Below are 22,666 nucleotides of genomic sequence, written 5' to 3'. Positions count from 1 at the left end.
TAGGGACTGTTTTACTTCTTCATTACCAGGTTGGATGCCCTTTGTTTCTTTTTCTTGCCTTTTTGCTCTAGCTAGGACTTCCAACACAATGTTAAATATGAGTGATGATAAAGGGCATCCTTGTCTTGTTCCTGTTTTCAGGGGGAATGTTTTCAGCCTCTCTCTGTTAAGAATGGTGTTGGCCATTGGTTTTGCATAGATGGCCTTTATTATGTTGAGAAATTTCCTTAAGGAGCTATTTTTGATTTAAGGTTTAAAGATTATTTTAGGGCAACAGTGTCAGGGTTCACCCAGCCTCCATGGCTCCAGAAAGTCTGGAGTCCGTGGTAATTTGAAATTCTGTTCCGTATTTTCCCTTTTTTGTCAGAATTCTTCTATAGAATCTTGGATAAATGTTCAATAATGGTAGCTGGGCACCATCCAGTTCTTCTAGTTTCATGGCAAAAGAGGCAGTTGCTCACGGAGGCAATTAGCCACACATTCCATTTTCTCCCTCTATCCCTGACTCTCCTGTTGCTCTATGTGGAATAGAGAGCAGTCGTTGCACCTTGAATGGCCGTTTGCAAGCTTTTAAGACCCTAGGCATTATGATAGGATGTATTTTTAAAAGTGTGTGTGTGTGTGTATGTGTGTGTAAGTGGTAGTTGTTTGTTAAAGGATAAAGAATTTGGCTGAAAAAAGTTGTGCCTGGTAAATTAACAAAGTCTTTCCACTGACATAACCTTCGCTCTTTGGTGTTCTCGGTATTACAAAATAAACCAATTTTTCTGGTGATCACACTAGATTTTAAATGGGTATTCATTAATGTATATTTTATTTTCTTATCATCTAAATCTAAAAACATTGGTTCTGTTTCAATCCTTTGCTGTCCGTAGGTACTGCTGAGTTGGTTCAGATTCATAGCGACCTTATGTGCAACAGAACAAAACACTGCCAGGTCCTGTGTCATCCTCACGATTGTTATGCTTGAGCTCATTGTTGCAGCCACTGTTTCACTCCATCTGACTGAGGTTCTTCCTCTTTTTCGCTGACCCTCTGCTTTATCAAGCATGGATGTCCTCCTCCAGGGACTGATCTTTCCTGATAACATGTCCAAAGTATGTGAAACATAGTCTTGCCATCCTTGCTTCCTAAGGAGCATTCTGGCTATATTTCTTCCAAGATAGATTTGTTCATTCTTTTGGCAGTCTGTGGTATGTTCAGTATTCTTCAGCAACACTGTAATTCAAAGGTGTCAATTCTTGTTCTGTCTTCTTTATTCATTGTCCAGCTTTCGCATGCATATGAGGTGATTGAAAACACCATGACTTGGGCTAGGTGCACCTTAGTCTTCAAGGTGACATCTTTGCTTTTTAACACTTTAAAGAGGTCTTTTGCTTCAATCCTGTACAAATATTAATCAGTATAAAGAACAACAGAACACTACAAGGAACTGCTTATTTTAGACACATTTAACAGAGGCATTGAAGTGAACAGTCAGAGCTGAGAATGACGGGTGGGCTGCCTGTGGAAGGAGCAGTGGTAAGCTGTCTCCTACAGGAGTTTCACCAGGACCACCTGCCTCTCATGTTGGGCCCCTACCCCCCTGATGCAGGATTACTGGGATATAGGGTAAAATTTTTTTTATAATCATTGCTACAAACTCGTAAGGGTTGTACAATTTTCTGTTTTCTATCCTCATTCTTAGCTCTCCATCTCCACTTTGCAATCTAGGCCCTAGCCACATGAGCTGTTTGCCATTCTTGAGCAAACAATGCACTTGTATTTCTCTGTGCTTTTGCTTTTTTTATCCTTTGCTTATTAGAATGTTCTTCCTCTCCCCTCGTCTTACCTAAATGGTAGACTCCTTTGTATCCTTCGAGGCCCCAGCACCACTGTCACCTCCTCCCTCTAGCCTGCCACCCAGCTGTGTCCATTTAACACTTTATACATGTCCTACTATCACTACAGATCAACTGAAATTTACAGTCACTTCAAACTAGAGGGATGAGTTCTGGCCCAAGAGGCAGAGGTCCTAGGTTCTAGTCCTGCTTTCCCCCATTTACTGCTTCTTTTGCTTTTGGGCTTCTCTGAGACTCAGTTTCCTCATTTTCCAGATGGAGATCAAAATACCTGCCCTGTCTGCCTCACAGGGCTTTTGTGAGGTACCTGTGAGCTGACACGGGAAAGCAGTTTGTACACTGAGAGCATTATGAATAGAGGGATTTTTTTTTTTTTTTTAACTTGACTAGTGTTGAAAGACTCTGTGCCTCCAAGTCTCTCTTCCCAAACTTCTTCCTTTAGCACATGCTTCTGAAGCTGCTTTCCTAACTTCCTCTTATCCTTTTACTTCCCTTACAGAGACACCTCTCTCCATCCCCTGTTCTTGACCCAAGTATAGAATGATGGGTTCTTTTCTATATTTAGAACTGCGAGCCACAATTACTATCATGTAACTTTCGTATTTTTTTTTCTTAACTTTCATAAAATCTTCCATTGGCATCTAGAAATTAAGCTTTTTAGCTATAAAGAATGAGCACTTCCCACAACGCGCCATTTATTCCTCAGCTGTTTCATGACATTTTAAACATATGTATTATGCTGAGGCTTCCCCAGAAACCTCTCACTTGAGTGTTGAGGTCCTAGGAACTCAGTTTCTGAGAATAACTACATGCAAAATATCATCCTGATGATTCATGTGCCCACGCGCCCTCCCAGCTCGTTCTTCCTTCCAGGTGGTCCTCCCTTCCAACTTGTCCACTTACCCACCCGCTCTTCCTCCCATCAGTCTGTCCATTGGCTGGCCCCATCCATCGTCGTCTGCTACATGCCACATTCACTTTGCCTGAGACTAGAAGAAAAAGAAATAAGACCCCCAGCACAAAATTCCTCGGTTTCTAAAATTATACTGCACATTTTTGTTTGGCTGCACAGTTGGCAGGTTGGAGCATCTTCGATTTATGTTCTGTAGTCTTTCCCCTACGTAGATTCTGGGTTTTTGTCCATTTATTTTCTGGTTGCGTTGTAGGCTGGGACTATGTAACCATCATATCTGAATGCCCCTCTGTCCTCTCTGAGGATGTTGTACCGCTGTGCATCATACAGCTCATCCCAACTCCACCTGGAGTCCCACCCCTCACCAACAGCTAGGGGTGGTGAGGAAGCAGACGAATTAACTCCTTCCTGTACTGTCGTGTGGTGGTCTGTGTCTGTCTGTGTGTGCATGTGCATGCCTGCCCATGAATGAGTATGGCTCTGTTCTTACATGGTTGAACCTCCGATTTAGGTAAAAAATGATTCAGCATTAAAATACTCTTCTAGAAAAACAGTGGATTTCATGCTTAGAAAACCATTTTTACTTCTGTACAAATCAACCAGAGTTTACATGGCTCATGCTTGCTGCCCAAGAGGCTAATTATACCACAATTTATGAAGACAGAATTCTTGATAGCCAAGTCAGGTTTGACACATATTATTTTTTTCAAAGAGTCTCTTATTATTTGTCATTCAAGCTCCGTTGTTTCTCTCCTTTAAAGTTTAAAACCTTCATTGTTTCCTTTGTTTTGAAATTTAGTTTTAATTTATTTCTATTTTTCACTACGAGAAATGCTATGTGGATTCAGTATTCTCAAGAAGATTTGGGGTAACACAATTTCGTGATTTGGGGCAGACTCTTGGTAGATTATTTCTCTTTTCTTTGCCAATGAAAGCCTTTACAAAAAGAGATAGAAAATTACTAATTAACGATAGCTGGTAGCACTGTCCCGAGTCAGAATTGCCTTGACAGCAGTGAGTTTAATTTTTTTTGAATCCTAGTGGCTCAGTGGTTAAGAGCTCTGCTGCTAACCAAAATCCACCAGCCGCTCCTTGGAAACCCTTTGGGGGCAGTTCTGCACTGTCCTATAGGGTCACTATGAATGGGAATTGACAGCAGCAATGGGTATTTTTTTTAATTTTTGTTGTGCTTTAAGTGAAAGTTTACAAATCAAGTCAGTCTCTCATACAAAAATTTAGATAACGCCTTGCTATGGGTGTTTTTTTTGGGGGGGGGTTCCTTGCTATATATACTCCTAGTTACTCTCCCCCCGATGAGACAGCACGCTCCTCTCCACTCTCTATTTTCGTGTCCATTCGGCCAGCCTCTGACCCCCTCTGCCCTCTCATCTCCCCTCCATTCAGGAGCTGCCCACATAGTCTCATGTGTCTACTTGATCCAAGAAGCTCACTCCTCACCAGTATCATTTTCTATCCCATAGTCCAGTCCAATCCCTGCCTGAAGAGCTGGCTTTGGGAACGGTTCATGTCTTGGGCTAACAGAAGGTCTGGGGACCATGACTTCCGGGGCCCTTCTAGTCTCACTCAGACCATTAAGTCTGATCTTTTTATGAGAATTTGAGGTCTGTATCCCACTGCTCTCCTGCTCCCTCAGGGGTTCCCTGTCAGGGCAGTCATTGGTTGTAGCCGGGGGCCATCTAGTTCTTCTGGTCTCAGGCTGATGTCATCTCTGATTTATGTGGCACTTTCTGTCTCTTGGGCTCGTAATTATGTTGTATCTTTGGTGTTCTTCATTGTCCTTTGCTCCAGATGGGTTGAGATCAATTGATGCATCTTAGATGGCCACTTGCTAGTGTTTAAGATCCCAGATGCCACTCTCCAAAGTGGGATGCAGAATGTTTTTGTAATAGATTTTATTATGCCAATTGACTTAGATGTCCCCTGAAACCATGGTCCCTAAACCCCCGCCCCTGCTACACTGGCCTCCGAAGCGGGGTTTGGTTTTTCAACAGTAGCATTGTCAGTAAAATTGTCCAAATGGAGGCTTCATTTGTGGTGTGTGTGTGTGACAGGGGGAGTGTCTGAATTTAATTCTGGATGTTTTCTGTTACAGTAGGAAAGCACAAGTAATTTTGGTCTTATTCAAGCAGAGAGAGCTAAACAAAGCTCTATAACCAAGGGGCAGATTGTGCGAGATTCTTCCTCTCTTCTGGTTTCTTTTCTTCAGCCCCAAGAGCAGGAGTTCCCAGCCTTGCATGGTGTCGGAAGCATCCCCCTTGGCCCCATGCAAGAGTGGCTTAATGGGGAGCTCCCTTCCCAGTCCTGTGTCTGACCCTTGCCTTTGCATTGCCTGTCCTCAAAGATCTTGAAGCTTCAGGGACAGAAAAAGCAGCTCTTATAAAAAAGTGGTTGAAGGTGTTGTCCTCTGATCTCAACACTTTCATTGGTCTGTATTTAGACTTATATGGACCTTCAGGGTACATTTTCAAAAACCAGCCAAATGGTGGACAAGACACTGAGGTAAGGAAAAAAAAAATTAAGAACAACAAAAAATAAATAAAAACTCAATGAAATTTATTGCTGCTTTAGAGATATAAATTTTCTAAAGCTGAAAGTATTTCTCCAAAGCATCCTGTTCTCCCTGCCTTTTTCCTCATCCTCTGAACTCTGGCTGACTCATCAACTCATTTCACAGTGGTTTTCACTGGTGGTGCCAGGGTGGTGTCCACCATGCGAGTACGGTAGGAAAGGCACAATGGTTGCGTTTCATGAATTGAAACGTCTATTGTGCCAGTGTCTCTATTCTGCCTTTCACTGGGTGATATCCAGAAATACTGGAATGCGCCAGGGGTAGGCGACAGCATGAAGCTTATTTTGCATTTTCATTTTTGACACAGTCATACAGCAAAATAAAAGGCTTGCTCTGCAGAAGAATTGTCTTTTGTCTTTGCCTCTGTGGTCTTTTCAAAGCTTATCTTTTCCATTCTCCAGCCTTGCAGGTATCCCTCAGGAGCCACCTGAGAGAGCGTGGCTAGCTCGGGACAGGCAACACCTTGAAAAACCCCATGATTAGCATTAGGCAGTGTCGACACTCAGAAGTACCAGAAGTACGCCTCGCCGAGCTCCCCACTTCCGGCTTTCTTCTGTTGTTGTTTGGTCATGGCGCCAGGAGTCAGACTAGCTACCAGATTTGCTTTATTAAGGCAGGGTGGGAGTGGCCATGCAGCAGGAAGACAATTGCTCATCTCTTTCTGCAGCTCACTGTGATGACTTCATAACTGAAGTCAAGACCAGAACCATTTCTGCAAAGATCAACCTTTTCAGTAATGAACATTTTCTTTTTATTTTCTAATAGAAACTGGCTAGGAATTTTGACTTGGTGAGCTAAAAGGTTTTTGCCACCCTGAAAGACAATTTCAGGTACTCTTTGGATTTTTTTTCCAGGTGAAACTTTCCCTGCTCTCTCAAATTCCACTTCTGAGTCTCTGACTGTTTAATAATGTGGCAGATGTGAAGATTGGTGAATTTTATTAAAAAAAAAAAAAAAAAAGACTGCCTGCAGAGTTTGTGTTCTAGATGGCTGACTCTACCAGGTTTACCTAATTACATCTTATGTAAATGTTCCTGACTTCTGAGGTCTGCTCCAAAACTGGGATTTTTAAATAACCTATTTATATAAGACAAGTCTGTTCATTCTCCACCCCCTTCCCTAGACATGGTTGTGATTAAAAAACCAGTTGCCATCAACATGATTCTGACTCATCACAACCCCTTGTGTGCAGAGTAGATCTGCACCACAGGGTTTTCTCGGCTGTCACCTTTCAGAAGCAAATCACCAGGTCTTTCTTCCTAGGCATCTCTAGGTAGACTCAGTTGAGCACATAAACTGCTTGCACCACTTAGGGACTACAGATTTAAGACACAAGGGAGGGTATGTGGATTGCAGTCACAGAGGGCCCTTGTTAGGCCCGGGCTTCTGTGCTCCATGACAAAGACGCTGTAAGGCTTAGGGGTGCCCCTGCTCCATAGCACAGGAAGGGGGTCTGGCTGCAGTGGCCTGCAGCCCGGTGGTTAGCAGGAACCTTCGCCCATCTGGGCACTTGAGGATCCCCTTCCTTCCTCACCATACTGGGTTTGGCCTGAAAATTGTCAAGTTGGCTGCATATATTTTGAACTCCCACACGGACCATATGGTCTTTTTGATTCAATTGTAACATTTTTATTGTCATTTCCTATTGAGCCCTTGCAGTTCTGTGCCTTAATGCCATCACCATAGCTCCCCTAAGTGGCACAGTGGGGACCTCCCTGTACCATTAACACGCCCTTGACATCCCCATCTCTCTCCTTTCTCAGAGTCTTGCCTCTGTCTGGAATACCTTGATGTCTGGCCTATTTTCCAAGATCAATTAAAGTGCCATCCCCTTGATAAAGCCTCCAACTCATCTCTTGGCCACATGGATGTGTTCCCTCTTTTCTTTGACCCTTGCTCATCCATTCTTTCATTTCATTCATGCATTCAAAAAAGGTTTACTGAGTGCTTAGTGTGTACCATACTTGGGACATATCCATGAACTAAACAGTAAAGCTCCCTGCCCTAACGGGGCTTACATTCTAGCTGGGGCAGATAGCATGCATAAACAGTATGTATAATAAATAAGTCAATTATATAGCAAGTGTATGAATGGAGTGGAAAAAAGAAAAAGCAGAGTGGGATAAGGCTGAAGAGAAGTACAAGATGGGCAGGGGTGCAAGATGCTGTAGGTGTTAAGTGGACAGGTCTCAAGGGCTTAGTTATCTAGTGCTGCTATAACAGAAATACCACATGTGAATGGCTTTAACAAAGAGAAGTTTATTTTCTCACTGTCTAGGAGGCTAGAAGTCTGGATTCCGGGTGCCAACTCCAGGGGAAGGCTTTCTCTCTCTGTGGCTCTGGGGAAAGGTCTTTGTCATCAATCTTCCTCTGGTCTAGGAGTGTCTCAGTGCAGGGACCCCGGGTCCAAAGGATGCGCTTGCTCCCAGCTTTTCTTTCTTGGTGGTAGGAGGTCCCTCTGTCTCTCTGCTCACTTCTGTCTTTTATATTTCAAAAGAGATTGATTCAAGATAACAACCTAATCTTGTAGATTGAGTCCTGCCTCATTAATATGACTGCCTCTAATCCTTCCTTCTTAACATCATAGAGGTAGGATTTACAACACATAGGAAAATCACATCAGATGATAAAATGGTAGATAGTCACATAATACCAGGAATCATGTCCTAGCCAAGTTGACACACATTTTTGGGAGACACAGTTCAATCCATAAAAGGCTGGCACTTACTGGAGTCTGCCTTGTGGTTGTAGAAATTTGCGTGTGTGTCTTCTTCCTTCCAGACTGAACGTATAGGGACTAGGCATCCTCACTGATCTGTCTGCCTGCAGCACTTCACATAGAATGCCTTGTGTGTAATTGATGCTCTATAAATAATTGTAAAGTTGAAGTGAATGTGTAAAAATAAATTTGAGAACAAATAAGCCCATATCCTAACTTTAATTCTTTCTTTTTTACTTTATAATACATCTGTATTTAAGAAGCTGAGAATTCCTTCCCTATTTACTCTTTTCAAGACAAACTCTGTCCCTAGTGCTCCGTGGGCACAGGGGTTTGGGAAGAGTTGGCCAATGCAGGACCACTTCTTCCATGAGAGTGCAGTTTGATACATAAACCTCAGTTACATTTAGAAGAGCACAGAGGAGCAGAGTTTGTTTACTGATTTGGCTATGTCAGCTTTTTCTCTAAAAGAAACTTTTTTTTTTTTTTAAGTAAATAGCTTTTGAGATTTCAACAAGGAGAATATTTCAAGAATATATTTTACTATCAATTTACCATACAAAATTCAAGGGACTTTCGACAACCTCTGGGCTTGATGAGCTTTCAATTTTAAAATATTATTTATCAAGTGAAATAAAATTATTCCAGTGCAGAACAATGCCTAGTGTGGATTGTGAAAATATGGAAGTCACCCAACAAATTAACGTGCATGCCGAGTGGATTTTACCTGGGCTGTAGAGATGATGGGAAATCAGTGCAGAATGACTTCCTGGTCTGCATTCAGCCAGTATAGCTGGCTCTTGAACCAAAGAGCTAAAGCTGCAGTTGATCCAGTGCTTTCAGCTGCTCAATTTAAAATGTAAATGATGTTGCAGCTGAAAGAATTCTCCCTGGAGAACTGAGGAGCTCTGTGTAATTTAGAGCCCTGAATTCCCTACTGCGACCTCTACACAAAGCGTGTGTCCTCAGACTCACAGGATGTCTGAGTCTGGAGGCCCCGTATGGATAACCTAGTTCAGTGGTTTTCTGTGTGCTCTAGGGAGTTCCCCTGTGGACTACAATGTGGGGAGGGGAAAAGCAGGAATAGGTGGACAAGGCTCTGAGTGATTACTCCCACCCAAGCCTCACTCTTACCCCTGGTCTTTGCTGGGATGCACTCTGACCAGTTTTACTGTGTTGTGTGTCTATGCAAGACTTTGTTTGGCTGAAAGGTTCAGAGGCTAAAAATAAAAATACTTTGAAAGAAAGCTTGATCTAGAGTATAGAGTAGCTCTTTCATTTTCCAGGTAAAGACACAGCAGCCTGGAAAAGGTAAGACGCACACTCTAAGTAACATGTACTACCGTGCTGACAGTGGTTAGAAATACGCCTTTCTGGGACTGTTTCCGCACGGATGTACTCCTTCTGGGCTTAGCGTGGGAATCACATGGAACAGTCAAGAAAGTATAATGTGTAAGAAAGTACGCATTGCAGTGAAATAGTTAAACATAAAGTGTTATTATCATTTTCCCTTTTCTACTACCAGAGCAGTCAGGGAGGTTGGTGGTTGTCAAACTGTGTTCCAGGGAGCCCTAGGGATCATTGCAGGGGGCTTAGGGAACCCCTTTTTCAGACGATCCATCCTCATTTTTATCTGCTTTCCATATTAAAAAAAAAAAAATTAGGTGTCTATGTAAAGCTTCTTTTAAAGACAGGACTCTATAACTTCAAAATTTTTGAAAACCACTGGTCTAGCAGGTTTTTGCAAATGAGAAGAAGCAGCTGAGTTTGTTTGAAGTGCTGGTGGCCATCTGTGCCTGTTGAAATGACTTGCCACAATGATGTTAATAACGTTCGAGGCAAATCTTAGCTGACTACCTGGCTCAAGAACACCATTGTCATATGCAGAAGCACTATGGATAAATTAGCCTTGAACCACAGAGACTGAAAATGGAGGGGGTAGCAAGACTGAAACCCTCTGTGGAGACCTTGGAGTTGCATTGGGACTTGGGGGAGCTTTTAAATGTGGGTGTTCCCAAGAAGCTCTTTTATTTTTTGGCTCTCTTTGTAATGACGTGATGGTTCAGTGTAAATACCAAGGTGAAAACTAAGTGATACCTGGCAGGTAATGGCCCTTTCTTTCCCATCTTCATTTTTTAGTGCACTTATATTTCAATCGACCAAGTTCCAAGGACCCACGCCATCGTGATAAGCAGACCCGCCTGGCTTTGGGGGGCAGAAATGGGAGCCAATGAACACGGAGTGTGCATAGCCAACGAAGCCATCAACACCAGAGAAGCCGCTGCTGAGACTGAAGCCTTACTGGGAATGGATCTGGTCAGGTAGGGAAGGTGAACTGCGCGGTGATTCTTTGAAACAACTGCCCAGAAATAGGCTAGAAATCTGGATAGGATTTATCTTTCCCAAATATCATATATTGTAACACAGTCCCCCCAGTGATGATGTGTGCCTTTGATGGAAGCTTTGAGACGACATTCAAGACAATAGGAGGAGAGAGTTGTCTCAAGGCTGCCTGAGATTTGTAGCCACACAAACGGCACAGATTTCCAGGTGTGGCCTTTAGCATACACTGCTGGCTCTTCAGAGATTCTGCAGACCGGGCATGTTTGGGGGTACTTTGAGGAGGAGGCGCATTTGACCTAGATCTATGTGGCTGAGGGATGTAGACAGAGAAGGTATGTTTGGAACATAATTGGTGTTGTGATAGTCAGCAAGGTCTGGGACAATAACAAATGTCGGGGGTAGATGACAGGGTGAAGATTTAATTTTAGCCATTGAATTTTAACTTCTTTCCTGGCTAGTCGTGTCCAGCTAATGCAATAACAAAGGGTGTGAAGAGGTCCCTGGTCTTGGTGGGTTCCTCCGGGTGGGGATGAGGGCCAGGGCCCCAGGTGTCTGCACCTTGAGTGGATCTCCATGAGTTCAGGGTGTAGCCTCCAGTGTACACAGGCAGTGATCAGTTCAGCCAAGCAGGGGCAGATTCTGAGGGGCCATTTTGTATCAACTGAATCCTAAAAGTCACCAAGGAGCCAGAAGGCTCCCTATATTAAGTTCTGTGAAGCTACCAGGTGATGCTGATGCTGTGGGACCTACAAACCACAGTTTAAGTAACAAGGTGATAGACCAGTGCTCTCAAAGTGTGGTTCGTGGACCAGTGAGTGGCACCAGCTTTACCTGAGAACGTGTTAGAAACGTAAAGTCTGGAGCCCCAGGCCTGCTGTGCTTTAACAAGCCCTGCAGATGATTCTGATGCATGATTAAAGGTTGAGAACCACTACTCTAGAGGAGGAAACTTTCTATTGGTTGGTTGTGACCCGTTAGTTTTGGGCTCAGTGTTTCCCAAAGTTGCTGCATGAAGTACCATTACTTCTTTGGTCTTTGCTTGTACTCTGTGCTCGGATGCCAGCTCTTTCCTGGACAGCTCCTGCGAGAGCCGGCTGTTTATATTTTACGCTTTCATCATGTTGTACAGCCGTCACCACTAAACCAAAAAAATAAATAAATAAACCAAACCCAGTGCCATCGAGTCGATTCTGACTCATAGCAGCCTTATAGGACAGAGTAGAACTGCCCCATAGAGTTTCCAAGAAGCACCTAGTAGATTTGAACTGCCGACTCTTTGGTTCACAGCCGTCGTACTTAACCACTATGCCACCAGGGTTTCCCCATTGCTGCTATTGGTTTCCAAATTATTCCATCACAGAAACTCAGTGCCCCCTAAGCTAAGGTTCCCCCTCCTCCCACCCCTAGTAACCACTAAATAGACTTTAGTCTGTGTATTTGCCTAGTCTAGATATTTCATAAGGAACCCTGGTGGTATAAATGGTTAAGCACATGGCTGCTAACTAAAAGGGCGGTGTTTCAAACCCACCCAGCAGCTCTGCAGGAGAAAGACCTGGCAATCTGCTTCTGTATAAATTACAGCCTAGAAACCCCTGTGGGGCAGTTCTACTCTGTCACACAAGGCTGCTATAAGTCGAAATTGACTCAATGGCATCCAGCAACAACAGATATTTCATAGAAGTGGGATCATACAGTATCCTTTGTGACTGACATATTTGACAATAGAATGTTTTCAAGATTCACCCATGTCATGGCATGTATCAGGGCTTCATTTCTCTTTATGGCAGAGTAATATTCCATTTCTGGATGTACCACATTTTGTTTATCCATTCATGTGTTGATGGACATTTAGGTTATTTCCATGTTTTGGCTACTGTGAACAATGTCGCAGTGGACACTGGTGTACCGGTTTCTGTTTGCTTTCCTGCTTTCGGTTCTTTTGGACATATACCTAGTATTGGAATTGCTAGGTCATATGGTAATTATATGTTTAACTTTTTAAGGAACTGCCAAACGGTTTTCCACAATGGCTGTACCATTTTGCATTTCCAACATCAATGGATGAGGATTTCAGTTTCTCCACATCTTCATCAACATTGTTATTTTCTGTTTTTTTTTGATCATTGTCATTCTAGTGAGGATGAAGTGGTATCTCATCATGGTTTTGATTTGCATGACTAATGGGTTGTTGAGCATCTTTTCATGTGCTTGTTGGCCCTTTGTATATCTTCTTTGCTAAAAGTCTATTCAATTCCTTTGACCATTTTTTGATTGAGTTGCTTGTCTTTTTATTGTAACTCATACCAAACCAAACCAAACCAAACCCAGTGCCGTCAAGTCGATTCCGACTCATAGCGACCCTACAGGGCAGAGTAGAACTGCCCCATAGAGTTTCCAAGGAGCGCCTGGTGGATTCGAACTGCTGACCCTTTGGTTAGCAGCTGTAGCACTTAACCACTACGCCACCAGGGTTTCCATTGTACTCATAGGAGTTCTTTATATATTCTGGATATTAAACCCTTATCAGATACATGGTTCCCTTCCCCAATTTTTCCCAATCTCGATACTATTTTTTATAATTCATTTTCAGTGATATTTATGCTGAAAGCCAAGCTTCGTCTGTCTTTTTTGATACACTGATTTCTGTGAGAACCTGACAACTAGTTTGTTTCTTCCAAGTCATATGACCACATATACACATGTTTGCATGCTTCATGAGGTCGTTTCCAAATAATAAGTAACTGGCTGGGGCTAGCATTAAAAATGAGAATTTATTTTATGGATGTAGGGGGATCTCTTACAATCCAAGGTATGTCTCTCAGTGATAATGCATCTAGGCCTTGAAATGGGAGAGAACTAGAAAGCTTTTGGAACCCATCAGTCAGTGGTTTGCTGGTAGGCCCCAAAACCAAACCTGTTGCCATCAAGTCGATTCCAACTCATGGCAACCCTATGTGTTACAGAGTAGAACTCCTTCATAGGGTTTTCTTGGCTGTCCTCGTACGGAAGCAAATCACAAGGTTTTCCTTCTGTGGTACCACTGGGTGGGTCTAAGCCACGAACCTTTAGGTAAGTAGCTGAGTATGTAACCATTTGTGCCACCCAGGGACCTTGGTATGCTGGTAAATGTTTAATAATTGGCTTTGTGTGGTGTAGCCCTGATTTGTAGCCTTTTCCAAAATTTCTGTCATGTAAATACTCCCACTCTAACTGATTCCAAACTACCAATGGCTTGGCAAGTGGTTTAAAATTCCTGAAGTTTTAACAGTTTGCTCTCTGAGCTGGTGCTACCTGGCTGCAGCACACCACCATATCTTTTCAGTGTTTCATGCCTCTTCTTCCTTTTGCATAGCTGCTTTATTCTTTTCTTTTTTCTGCAGACTAACTCTTTCTGCTCTCATTTGTGTTTAATTAATTTGGGCACTAAAAACCAGTCGGTCCCACAATTTCAGAACCTCTCATAATTCTGGACACATTCCATCAGACCCCCAAGTGTAAAAAACACAGAAGTCCTTGAAAAGAGGCCAGTGTGAAAAACTGGAAAGGTCTAAAGGTTGGCTTCAAGTTGTTAGACACACAGGTGGCTTGAATGGAGGCCTGGTCAATGTCTGCAGGAAGGAAATACCTGTGTAGTTAGAATGACCATTTCCTGAACCTCTTGTAAGATGGGCTTTGTGTATATCCTTTTATTTAACCCTCATGTCAACCTAATGAAATAGATGTGTTTTTTTTTCCATTTAATAGATGAGGAAACTGGGGCTTTGGGGTGTTAAGTAACTTTCTCAAAACTCCAGAACTCAGAGGTGGCAGAGCCAGGTATACTAAGTCTCCTAACCTCAGGGAGGCCATTTCTCTTTGTTCTAGGTCATACTACTTCTACTTTTAATGAGACAGAGAGCTCAGGACACCAAGAGATAGAGATTAGTGAAAAGGTTTCACATACCCTTTCCCCAAATCAATGCCGTCCTTAATAGCCTCATGTTCGTATTCTCTTCCCATTTCCAGCCCTCTGCCTGAAGACTGGGAATCTTCAGATTCCCCAAAGGTCATGAATTCAGAGGACCTTGAAGATTTGTTGATTGTTGGGAGGAGGGCAGATTATTTGTAGCTGAGTCCTTATAAGAGCGCCAGGCCCAGCCCTATAAAGTGGGGAGTATTGACTTTTATTTTTATGAGGGCAGCTGTGGTTCACTGGTAGAATTCCTGCCTTCCATGTGGGAGATCCAGGTTCTATTCCTGGCCAGTGCACCTCCGGTGCAGCCAAGCTTCCAGACTAAGATGGACTAGGAAGAAAGGCCTTGTGACCTATTTCTGAAACTCAGCTGATGAAAATCCTGTGGATTACGGTGTTCTGACCCCCATTCAGTCATGGTGATGGCACAGGACTGGGCAGTGTTTCCTTCAGTCGTTTGTGAGATCCCCGTGAGGTGGGGACTGACTCATTACCAGCTAAAAACAATTGATTATTTTCATTACTTACCCAAAGCAGCAATGATATAGCCATTGTAAATCTGGTTTATAACTTTGTTTTACCTCATTTGCCTCCTTCATCTATGGAGACATAGATATAAAAAGGATAAGCAAACAGAGTTCCTAAACAAAGGCGCTTTAAGCCAGGGAGGTGCAGACGTTACTCATGCTCTTTAGGGATGTGTTAGCCTCTCAGGAAAGGCCCGGGGCTTTGAGCTGCTTCCTTCCAGTTTGAACCTCTACCGAGGATTTGCATTTCTAACAAGTCCCCAGGAAGTTATACATAAGAATCACCTAGGGATCTTGTTAAAATGTAGATTCTGATTGAGTATATCTGGGGGTAGAAATGAAAATTCTCAGCAGGGGTTCAAACTGGAATGAACTGGTTCGAAGCCCTGGAAAGGGCAGAGTGAACTTGACATACCTGTGAGATGGTTTTGGGCCCCAAACAAGGATTTTACTATTGTTTTCCCATAAAACTAGGATTTGAATTCAGGGCCACCTCACTCCAAAACCCAGAACAACTTGGACAAAGCCCGCACTTTGGAACGATTTGTATAAGCCTGTGTATTAAGGGTAAATGTCAGAGCAGGGCTCTGACCTTGGCCTGTTTAAGTTCATCCTTTCCCCTGCCCTGGTCATGCCCACACTGAGGTGTAGCAGCTTAAACCGAAATTCTGAATGGGTGCCAGCAAAGTGCTGTTCTTATTTGAATCACATGAATCTGCCCCACGAAGGAAGGGAGGAGTTGTGAAAGGCTTTAAGATAGGCCTCTTGATGTTGTGTGATCTCCGGGGCCCTGGTCTCTGGCATTTCCTCTGCACCCAGTGACATATGGTTCACCTGTGCCTCTCAGTCTCAGATGGAAACCGTACAACACTGGTGTCACTCACGGCCTTGGGCTGGGGCGCAGGTGCTGTCCTGTCCCCATCCCCTGGCAGGGAGACAGGTGGGATGAGGGAGCATCTTTTACCTGTGGTCCTGGCATGAGGGGTCAGAGGGTGGAGTCAGAATTGTGTCTGTGGATGAATGCTGAGGTCCTGTTGCAGAGGCTGTGCACATAGGGACATTAGAGTCAGCGCTTGTAAGTACTGAGCGTCTCGGTGTGGACAGGCAGAGCACCAGGGAAGGCAACGGCAAGAGGAACAAGTCAGAAACTGCAAAAGAGAAGTGGCAGCTTCTAAAGAAGGGAATATTGCTGCTGGCAACGGCACTGGGTTGGTTTCTGGGTAGGTATTCACAGATAAGACCTCTGGTGGTGTAAATGGTTAAACACTAGATTACTAGCCAAAGGAGCCCTGGTGGCATAGTGGTTAAGAGCTTGGCTGCTAACCAAAAGGACAGCAGTTCGAATCTACCAGCTGCTGCTTGGAAACCATATGGGGCAGTTCTACTCTGTTCTGTAGGGTCACTATGAGTCGGAATCGACTTGATGGCAATGAGTTTAGTTTGATCAGCCAAAGGGTTTGTGCTTGGAACCCTGCCAGAGACACCTTGGAACACAGGCCTGGCAATCTGCTTTCGAAAGGACATGGCCTTGAAAACCCTATGGAGGAGTTCTACTATGTATACATGGGGTTGCCATGAGTTCGAATTGACTCGAGAGCAACTAATAACAACAACCAAAACTAACAACTAAGGACTGCTAACCAAAAGGTTGGAGGTTTGAGTCCACCCAGAGATAGCTTGGAAGAAAGGCCTGAAGATCTGCTTCTGGAAAAATCAGTCATTGAAAACCTTATGAAGTTCAGTTCTACGCTGACACACATGGGGTTGCCATGAGTCGGACAAAATGGCAGTTGGTTTTGCTTCTGCTACTCTTCTTTGGGGAATCCCTGGGTGGTGGCTAATGTGCTGGCTGTGAATGGAAAGGCTGGAGGTTTGAGTCAACCCAGAGGCATCTCAGAAGAAAGGCCTGGCAATCTACTTCTGAAAAGTCAGCCATTGAAAACGCTATGAAGCACAGTTCTACCCTGACACACGTGAGGTCACCATGTGTTGGAGTCAACTCGATGGCAACTGGTTTTACTCCTCTTTGGAGAAAATGACATTGGCCAAAAGAAAAGTTTACTTAATTCAGTCTTCTAATGGGCTTTCTCTTTTATCACTCTCCTAAGGTCTTAGGGTTCAGCTTCATAAATCATTGCCTTATAACCAAGTCTTCCTAAATAAGCTTACATGGAAAAATTCAAATGAATTGATATATAATTAGGTGATTAAGAAAATGAGCCTGTTACAAGAGTAAGCCTGTAGCATGTAGTTGCATTATCTTTTCTTCTCCCTGGCAGCACACTGAAATGACCCTTCAGGAAGCATTAAACTGGGTGAATTTTAATAACTATTGCTTCTCAAGTGGAAAATTTAACAAGATCTGGTTGATACCACCATCTTAGCAGGCTCATTGCCTCTGTTCAAAGACTCCTGTGTTCCTGCCACTAGAATTATAATTTGAATGAACAGATGAATAAATGGACATTTACTGAGTACATATTATGTGTCAGCCTCTTTTATATCAGCCTGAGCGGAAGGTAGTATTGTTTTCACTTTACAGATGAGAGAATCAGGATTTGGAAAGGTTACGTTACTTAAGATTATACTGCCAGTTAGAACCCGAACCAAAACTAAAACTTAGGTTCCTTTATCTCTGAAACATATTTCTCTGCCACAGCAAGCTACCTCTCAAAATTCGTTGATCTCTTACTTGGTCCCAGCTACTAGCACTATGTATTTTCATGTTCATTATTCATAAAATCCATCGTCATGGAAACCCAATTATGTAGGTACTCATTTTATAGGTGACATGAAAGTGAAGTTCAACTATATCATGTAACCTGCCCAAGGTCTCTCAAAAGAGTTATGCTGATAGGTAGGAAGAGAAGTGTGCCGAACCAGAATTGATCATGTTCTAACCAGCCACCCATCCGTAGTGAGATCTGTAAGCAAATTATATTCCCAGAGGACAATGGCTAGAAATTGAACACTTTGTATTACTAACCAAAATACCTAGTGTAGACTTATAGAGGTCAAGGCTAGTTTAGGTGGAGATTTCCTTTTCCCTAGGCTAGAGGCAGGAGAAGAAAAAAAGCCACAAACAGAGGGTCTACTAAGAGCTGGAGCTGAAATAGCCAGCTGCATGGGAGACAGAGTCAAAAAGAGAGAGAGATGGCTGGACTTCCTTTCAGGAAGAAGAAGCCACTGGATTCCTGACTCTTTGTGGACGGGGATGCCCCAAGACAGAAAACACCATATGATGCTTAATAAATATGTAGACAAATATTCTGCCCTAAATGTTGTTAATCTGTTTGCATTTTTGTTGGTATATTAACATATTTATACATGTTGGCATGATTCATAACTTAGCCTTCTCCCAGTCTTTCATTACTATGGTAGTAATTACATACTTTGAGAGACTGAGGTGAACATCTTGTTTCCTTACTTCAGGCTTGGTTTAGAAAGAGGGACAACAGCTAAGGAAGCCTTAGATGTTATTGTCTCCTTGTTGGAAGAGCATGGACAAGGTGGAAATTATTATGAAGATGCAAACTCCTGCCATAGTTTCCAAAGTGCATATCTGATTGTGGATCGTGAGGAAGCCTGGGTGCTTGAGACCATAGGGAAGTACTGGGCGGCCGAGAAGATCACAGGTGAGTGGGCATGGGTCACAAAGGGTTTGGAGGCTGGGGAAAGGGTGGGGTAGATGGTGCTTGCACTTGGGGATCAGACCTAGTGCAATCCTGCTGCTTTTGCAGACCCTCTCTGTGCTGGGTCTTCATGGCTAGACATGTCTCTCCTTCCTGGGTTTCTGCTTATAACTTAGAACCTGGAATCTCTTCAACCTGGAGTCAAGGGATGTTGACACTTGGGAATTACACTCCTAATATTTCATATTTTCTGTTTGCTTTCTGGGTAGGACTCAGTTTGACTCCCAGCAGTTCATGATCCAAATTGTTACTCTGTTAATTGGCCAAGGGAATGGTGATTCCCCATTCATAACTCATAATCAATGAATCAATTCAACAGGGAGCTACCCCTTGTCTTACCAAACACTGCAGCTCTTTGTGCTTGGAATGCTCCTCTAGAATAGGAACAGGGATCTGCATAAGGACCATTAAATGCCATGCTGGGCCAACAGGGCCATTTCCCTGTGAGACCCTTTTCCAAGAAGAGTAGAGGACTAGGTGGTCCACGCAGAAAGATGACATTGCTACTCTATGGCCTCTGCAGCATCTTGCTTCTAAGATGATTCTGGGGAAGGAAATGTTAGGGGTGAGGGTAGCAGTCTTGTGGCATTACCACAGCATCCTCATTATGGATGGATGGGATCCCAGAATGGATTTAAGGGCTTCCAAGAGGAAGGGAAGAGGAAATTCTAAGGGAGAACTGGCTGGTGAAGCCCCTTTTAGGACTGGATGACAAACACATGGCATGTGTACTGCCATTCTCCCTTCCTATTCCATGGCTGGTAGATCACAGCACTCTTTTTGTTGACCGATATTTTGGTTTCTGAATTTTTATCAACTGAATTTACCAGGAAGTTCTTCCAATTCATCAGAAATGATGTTAGGGATGGTTGAAACCCTGCCTTTGGGGTGATTGGAACCAAATTTGACCTGATTTAGAAGTAGAAGATCTACTGCAGTAGTTGTGAAGCAAGTCCGTTGTATTCTTTGGCCAAAGTCAGTCCAGGGATCAGACTACTGTGAATGATGAGCATGTTCTCATGGATACAAGGCAGTCCACGAAATCCAGCCTGTGGTGTCCTGGCCAAGCTGGGCAAAGGCTGTGTCTGACTGGAAGGGTGAGCAGCTTCTTCTAATCCCCACGAGGGTGCAGAAGGGCTAGTGGTATCCAGTCAGCAGTCTCAGAGGGTTTCTGCAGTCCACATGTGCCTGGCATGTACTTGGCCAGAGTACGTGCCTGCTTGCCCAACACTTAAAATGTTTATAAAACTAATGCCCTAGTGTAGGTCACCAGGTCTCCAAGCTTCCTGAAATGCAAGAACTTACAACTCCTTTACAAAAAGCCCTCCTAAGATGAAGTTTTACCACTGAATGGTTCCATGAAGAGAACTAGTTGTTCTGTGTTTAAAAGCAGTCATATTGCTTTTAAGTAGGACTTGTTGATCTGTGACTGCATTTCAAAAGCTGAGCTCCCCTTCAAAGTATAGATTAAAAATCCATCTCCTCAAAACCAATGCTGTCTTTCATGAAATATTTAAACTGAAAAACAATGTAGTCATTCCTTGGACTCACTGATTTGAAGCCCCCTGATCCCAATAGGTATGTGATTGCGGTAGGATTTAATGAAACTGTCCCTTGAATGGAAACCTTGGTGGCACAGTGGTTAAGTGTCACAGCTGCTAGCCAACAGGTCAGCAGTTCAGATCCACCAGGCACTCCTTGCAAACCTGATGGGGCAGTTCTACTGTGTCCTGTAGGGTCGCTATAAGTCAGAATTGACTTGACAGCAATGGGTTTAGTTTTGGTTTCTTTTTGGTCCCTTGAATGCTAAAATACTTGAAAGAAAATGTGTATTATAAATCAGCTCTTTAGGAAAAATGACATCTATGGAGTTGTTCGCAAGATGTTCTTAATAGCTTAGTATGTATGATGTTAAATTATTTGTTTAGGTTAAAGCTAAAATTTATACTCTTATGTTGCCCTCTAAAAAGATGAATGGCAAAGGGCCCATTGGCCAGGAATGCTGGTTCTGGAAGTGTAAATCAGTGAAGCAGAGTATACTGGAAGGACTTGGTCCAGCACCCCTGGCACTGGTTACAGGTTGTCAGGCATAGTGGCTTCATTGCAGCTTGTAATTTTGGTTCTGTTTCTCGTTCTAATTCATTCTTCAAGAATTTGGAAGCTCAACATGCTCCCTGGAAGCAGTAAATATGAATGGCTCTTTTGAGCTACAACTGATAACTTTTTTGTGTTTGCATTCTAAACAGTGTTTTGGAACTAAAGGGTCAATTCATCCCCTGTGTATTTTCAGTTCAGGCTTTGGAGAGGACATAGCAAGTCTGCCAACTGTTAGGAGAATTTCTGGCTTAAACTCTCATTCATTGTGATGAATGTACTCAGAATGCAGGCCTTTTTGCTTCAGATTATTTAGCTACATTTATATTTTTATGGGAAAAATGGATTCCTATAGATTTTTCTCATGCACGCCCACCCCCCACCCCCCGCCACACACGCACATTCAAGGGTACATCCCTTTATTTTAAAACAATTATCATTGCCATTATGTTTTTCTGAATTTTGGGACCAGAAAAAAAAAGTTGAATGAAGAGGTATAATCTTTGTGTTTTTTAAAAACTATATATATTTGGGCAGGTGGGGGACGGTGGTGTGAAGAATTTGTCTAGGTGAAATAAAACCAAATTGGGGAAGAGGAATCTCCATAGATGCAACATTCATAGGTCTTATTAGTATAGCACAGTGCCTCTTTCAAAAAACCATTCACATTTTTTGTGTGTGAGTAATAAATGCGTAGGGTTTATTTAGCCAGAATGAAGAGCTTGGCATGTTTCCTTTTCATTGTGAATTTAAGATCAGTAAAATGATTGTTGCTCATTTAAAACATGGTAATGCCAGGTCAGGACTGCTCAAACCTTCTGGGAGGTTTCCTAGAAAGAGTATGAAGGATTGTCTGTTTCTTTCTTCAGAAATTGAATCGATTCCTCCCTGTGTTAGGGGAAGACTCCTTGCAGATTTCCATTTCTTGATTAATTCTTTCTAATTGTATTTTCAACTAACTGGGCTCTGCCCTCTCTGCAGAGGGTGTGAAGTGCGTTTGCAGTCACCTTTCACTCACCACGAAGATTGATGCAGAGCATCCTGAACTCAGGAACTATGCTCAGAGCCAAGGCTGGTGGACGGGAGAGGACGAGTTCAACTTCTCTGAAGTGTTCTCTCCAGCGGATGACCATCTAGACTGCTGTGCAGGCAAAGACAGCTTAGAAAAACAAGAAGGTGAGTTGGAATATACCTTATGGTTCTCCCTTTCATATCCTTTGTCTTTCAGCTATTTCAGAGAACTCACCTGAACTTAGGAGGGTGAGCGATGCAGAGGGTTAGAGGGTAGATCTTGTGTGTAAAGACCAAACTTGTGCTAACAATCACCTCAGGGAAGAAGACAACTTGTATTTATTTTTCCTGATGCTTCCTTATCCATGGAGGTTTTCTTCTCCTAACGTTGTTTCTTTTTTAAACCAGAGCTTCTTCAATCAGGTTCATTCTGGTTCGAACCTCAGCTGAGAATTTGAATTTCTAACAAGTTCCTTGTTGAGAATTTGCATCTCCACCCCAGATATGCTAAATCAGAATCTACATTTTAGCAAAATCTCCAGGTGATTCTTACGTATAACTTCCTGGAAACTTGTTAGACATACAAATTCTCAGCAGGGAACTTGTTAGAAATGCAAATTGTCAGCAGGGGTTCGAACCAGAAGGAACTGGCTCAAAGTCCTGTTTTAAACACTGTTGTCACAGAGTTTGTCTCTTATAATACTGCAGCCTTCTTTATACCTCAGTATTTATAATATTGGACTTATCTTTACCCTATATTTTCCTCTCACCCAGCCACATTAGATTGCTCAGTCTTGAGGGCAGGGGTATTGTCTTTTATTCATCTTAGGATCTCCTTGTGATGCCTGTATAGTCCTTTATTCCGTGAGCATCTGTTTAGTTGAATTATTAAATTGGATTCTCTTCATAAGCCCTTATTGAGTTATAGACTCAATCAGAGTCCATAATTAGGTAAATGCGGTGACTGGATAACTTGTTAATTTT

General features: G+C 42.9%; 1 protein-coding gene across 2 annotated transcripts in view; it reads left to right on the top strand.

Annotated features, from left to right (window-relative positions):
• The window catches only part of SCRN1 (secernin 1), a 78,788-nt gene that overhangs the window by 38,449 nt on the left and 17,673 nt on the right, over positions 1-22,666 (top strand). For both annotated transcript variants that reach the window (XM_049894048.1, XM_049894049.1), the window contains exons 3-5: positions 10,203-10,384; positions 18,318-18,520; positions 21,653-21,847. In XM_049894048.1, coding sequence (XP_049750005.1) covers positions 10,203-10,384; positions 18,318-18,520; positions 21,653-21,847 — 580 coding nt within the window. The remainder of the gene's footprint in view (positions 1-10,202; positions 10,385-18,317; positions 18,521-21,652; positions 21,848-22,666) is intronic.

The sequence above is a fragment of the Elephas maximus genome, chromosome 8 (genome assembly GCF_024166365.1).
Source record: "Elephas maximus indicus isolate mEleMax1 chromosome 8, mEleMax1 primary haplotype, whole genome shotgun sequence".
Taxonomy (NCBI): Eukaryota; Metazoa; Chordata; class Mammalia; order Proboscidea; family Elephantidae; genus Elephas; species Elephas maximus.
The sequence above is the reverse complement of the archived record's forward strand: the minus strand, read 5'-3'. Positions and strand labels throughout refer to the sequence as shown.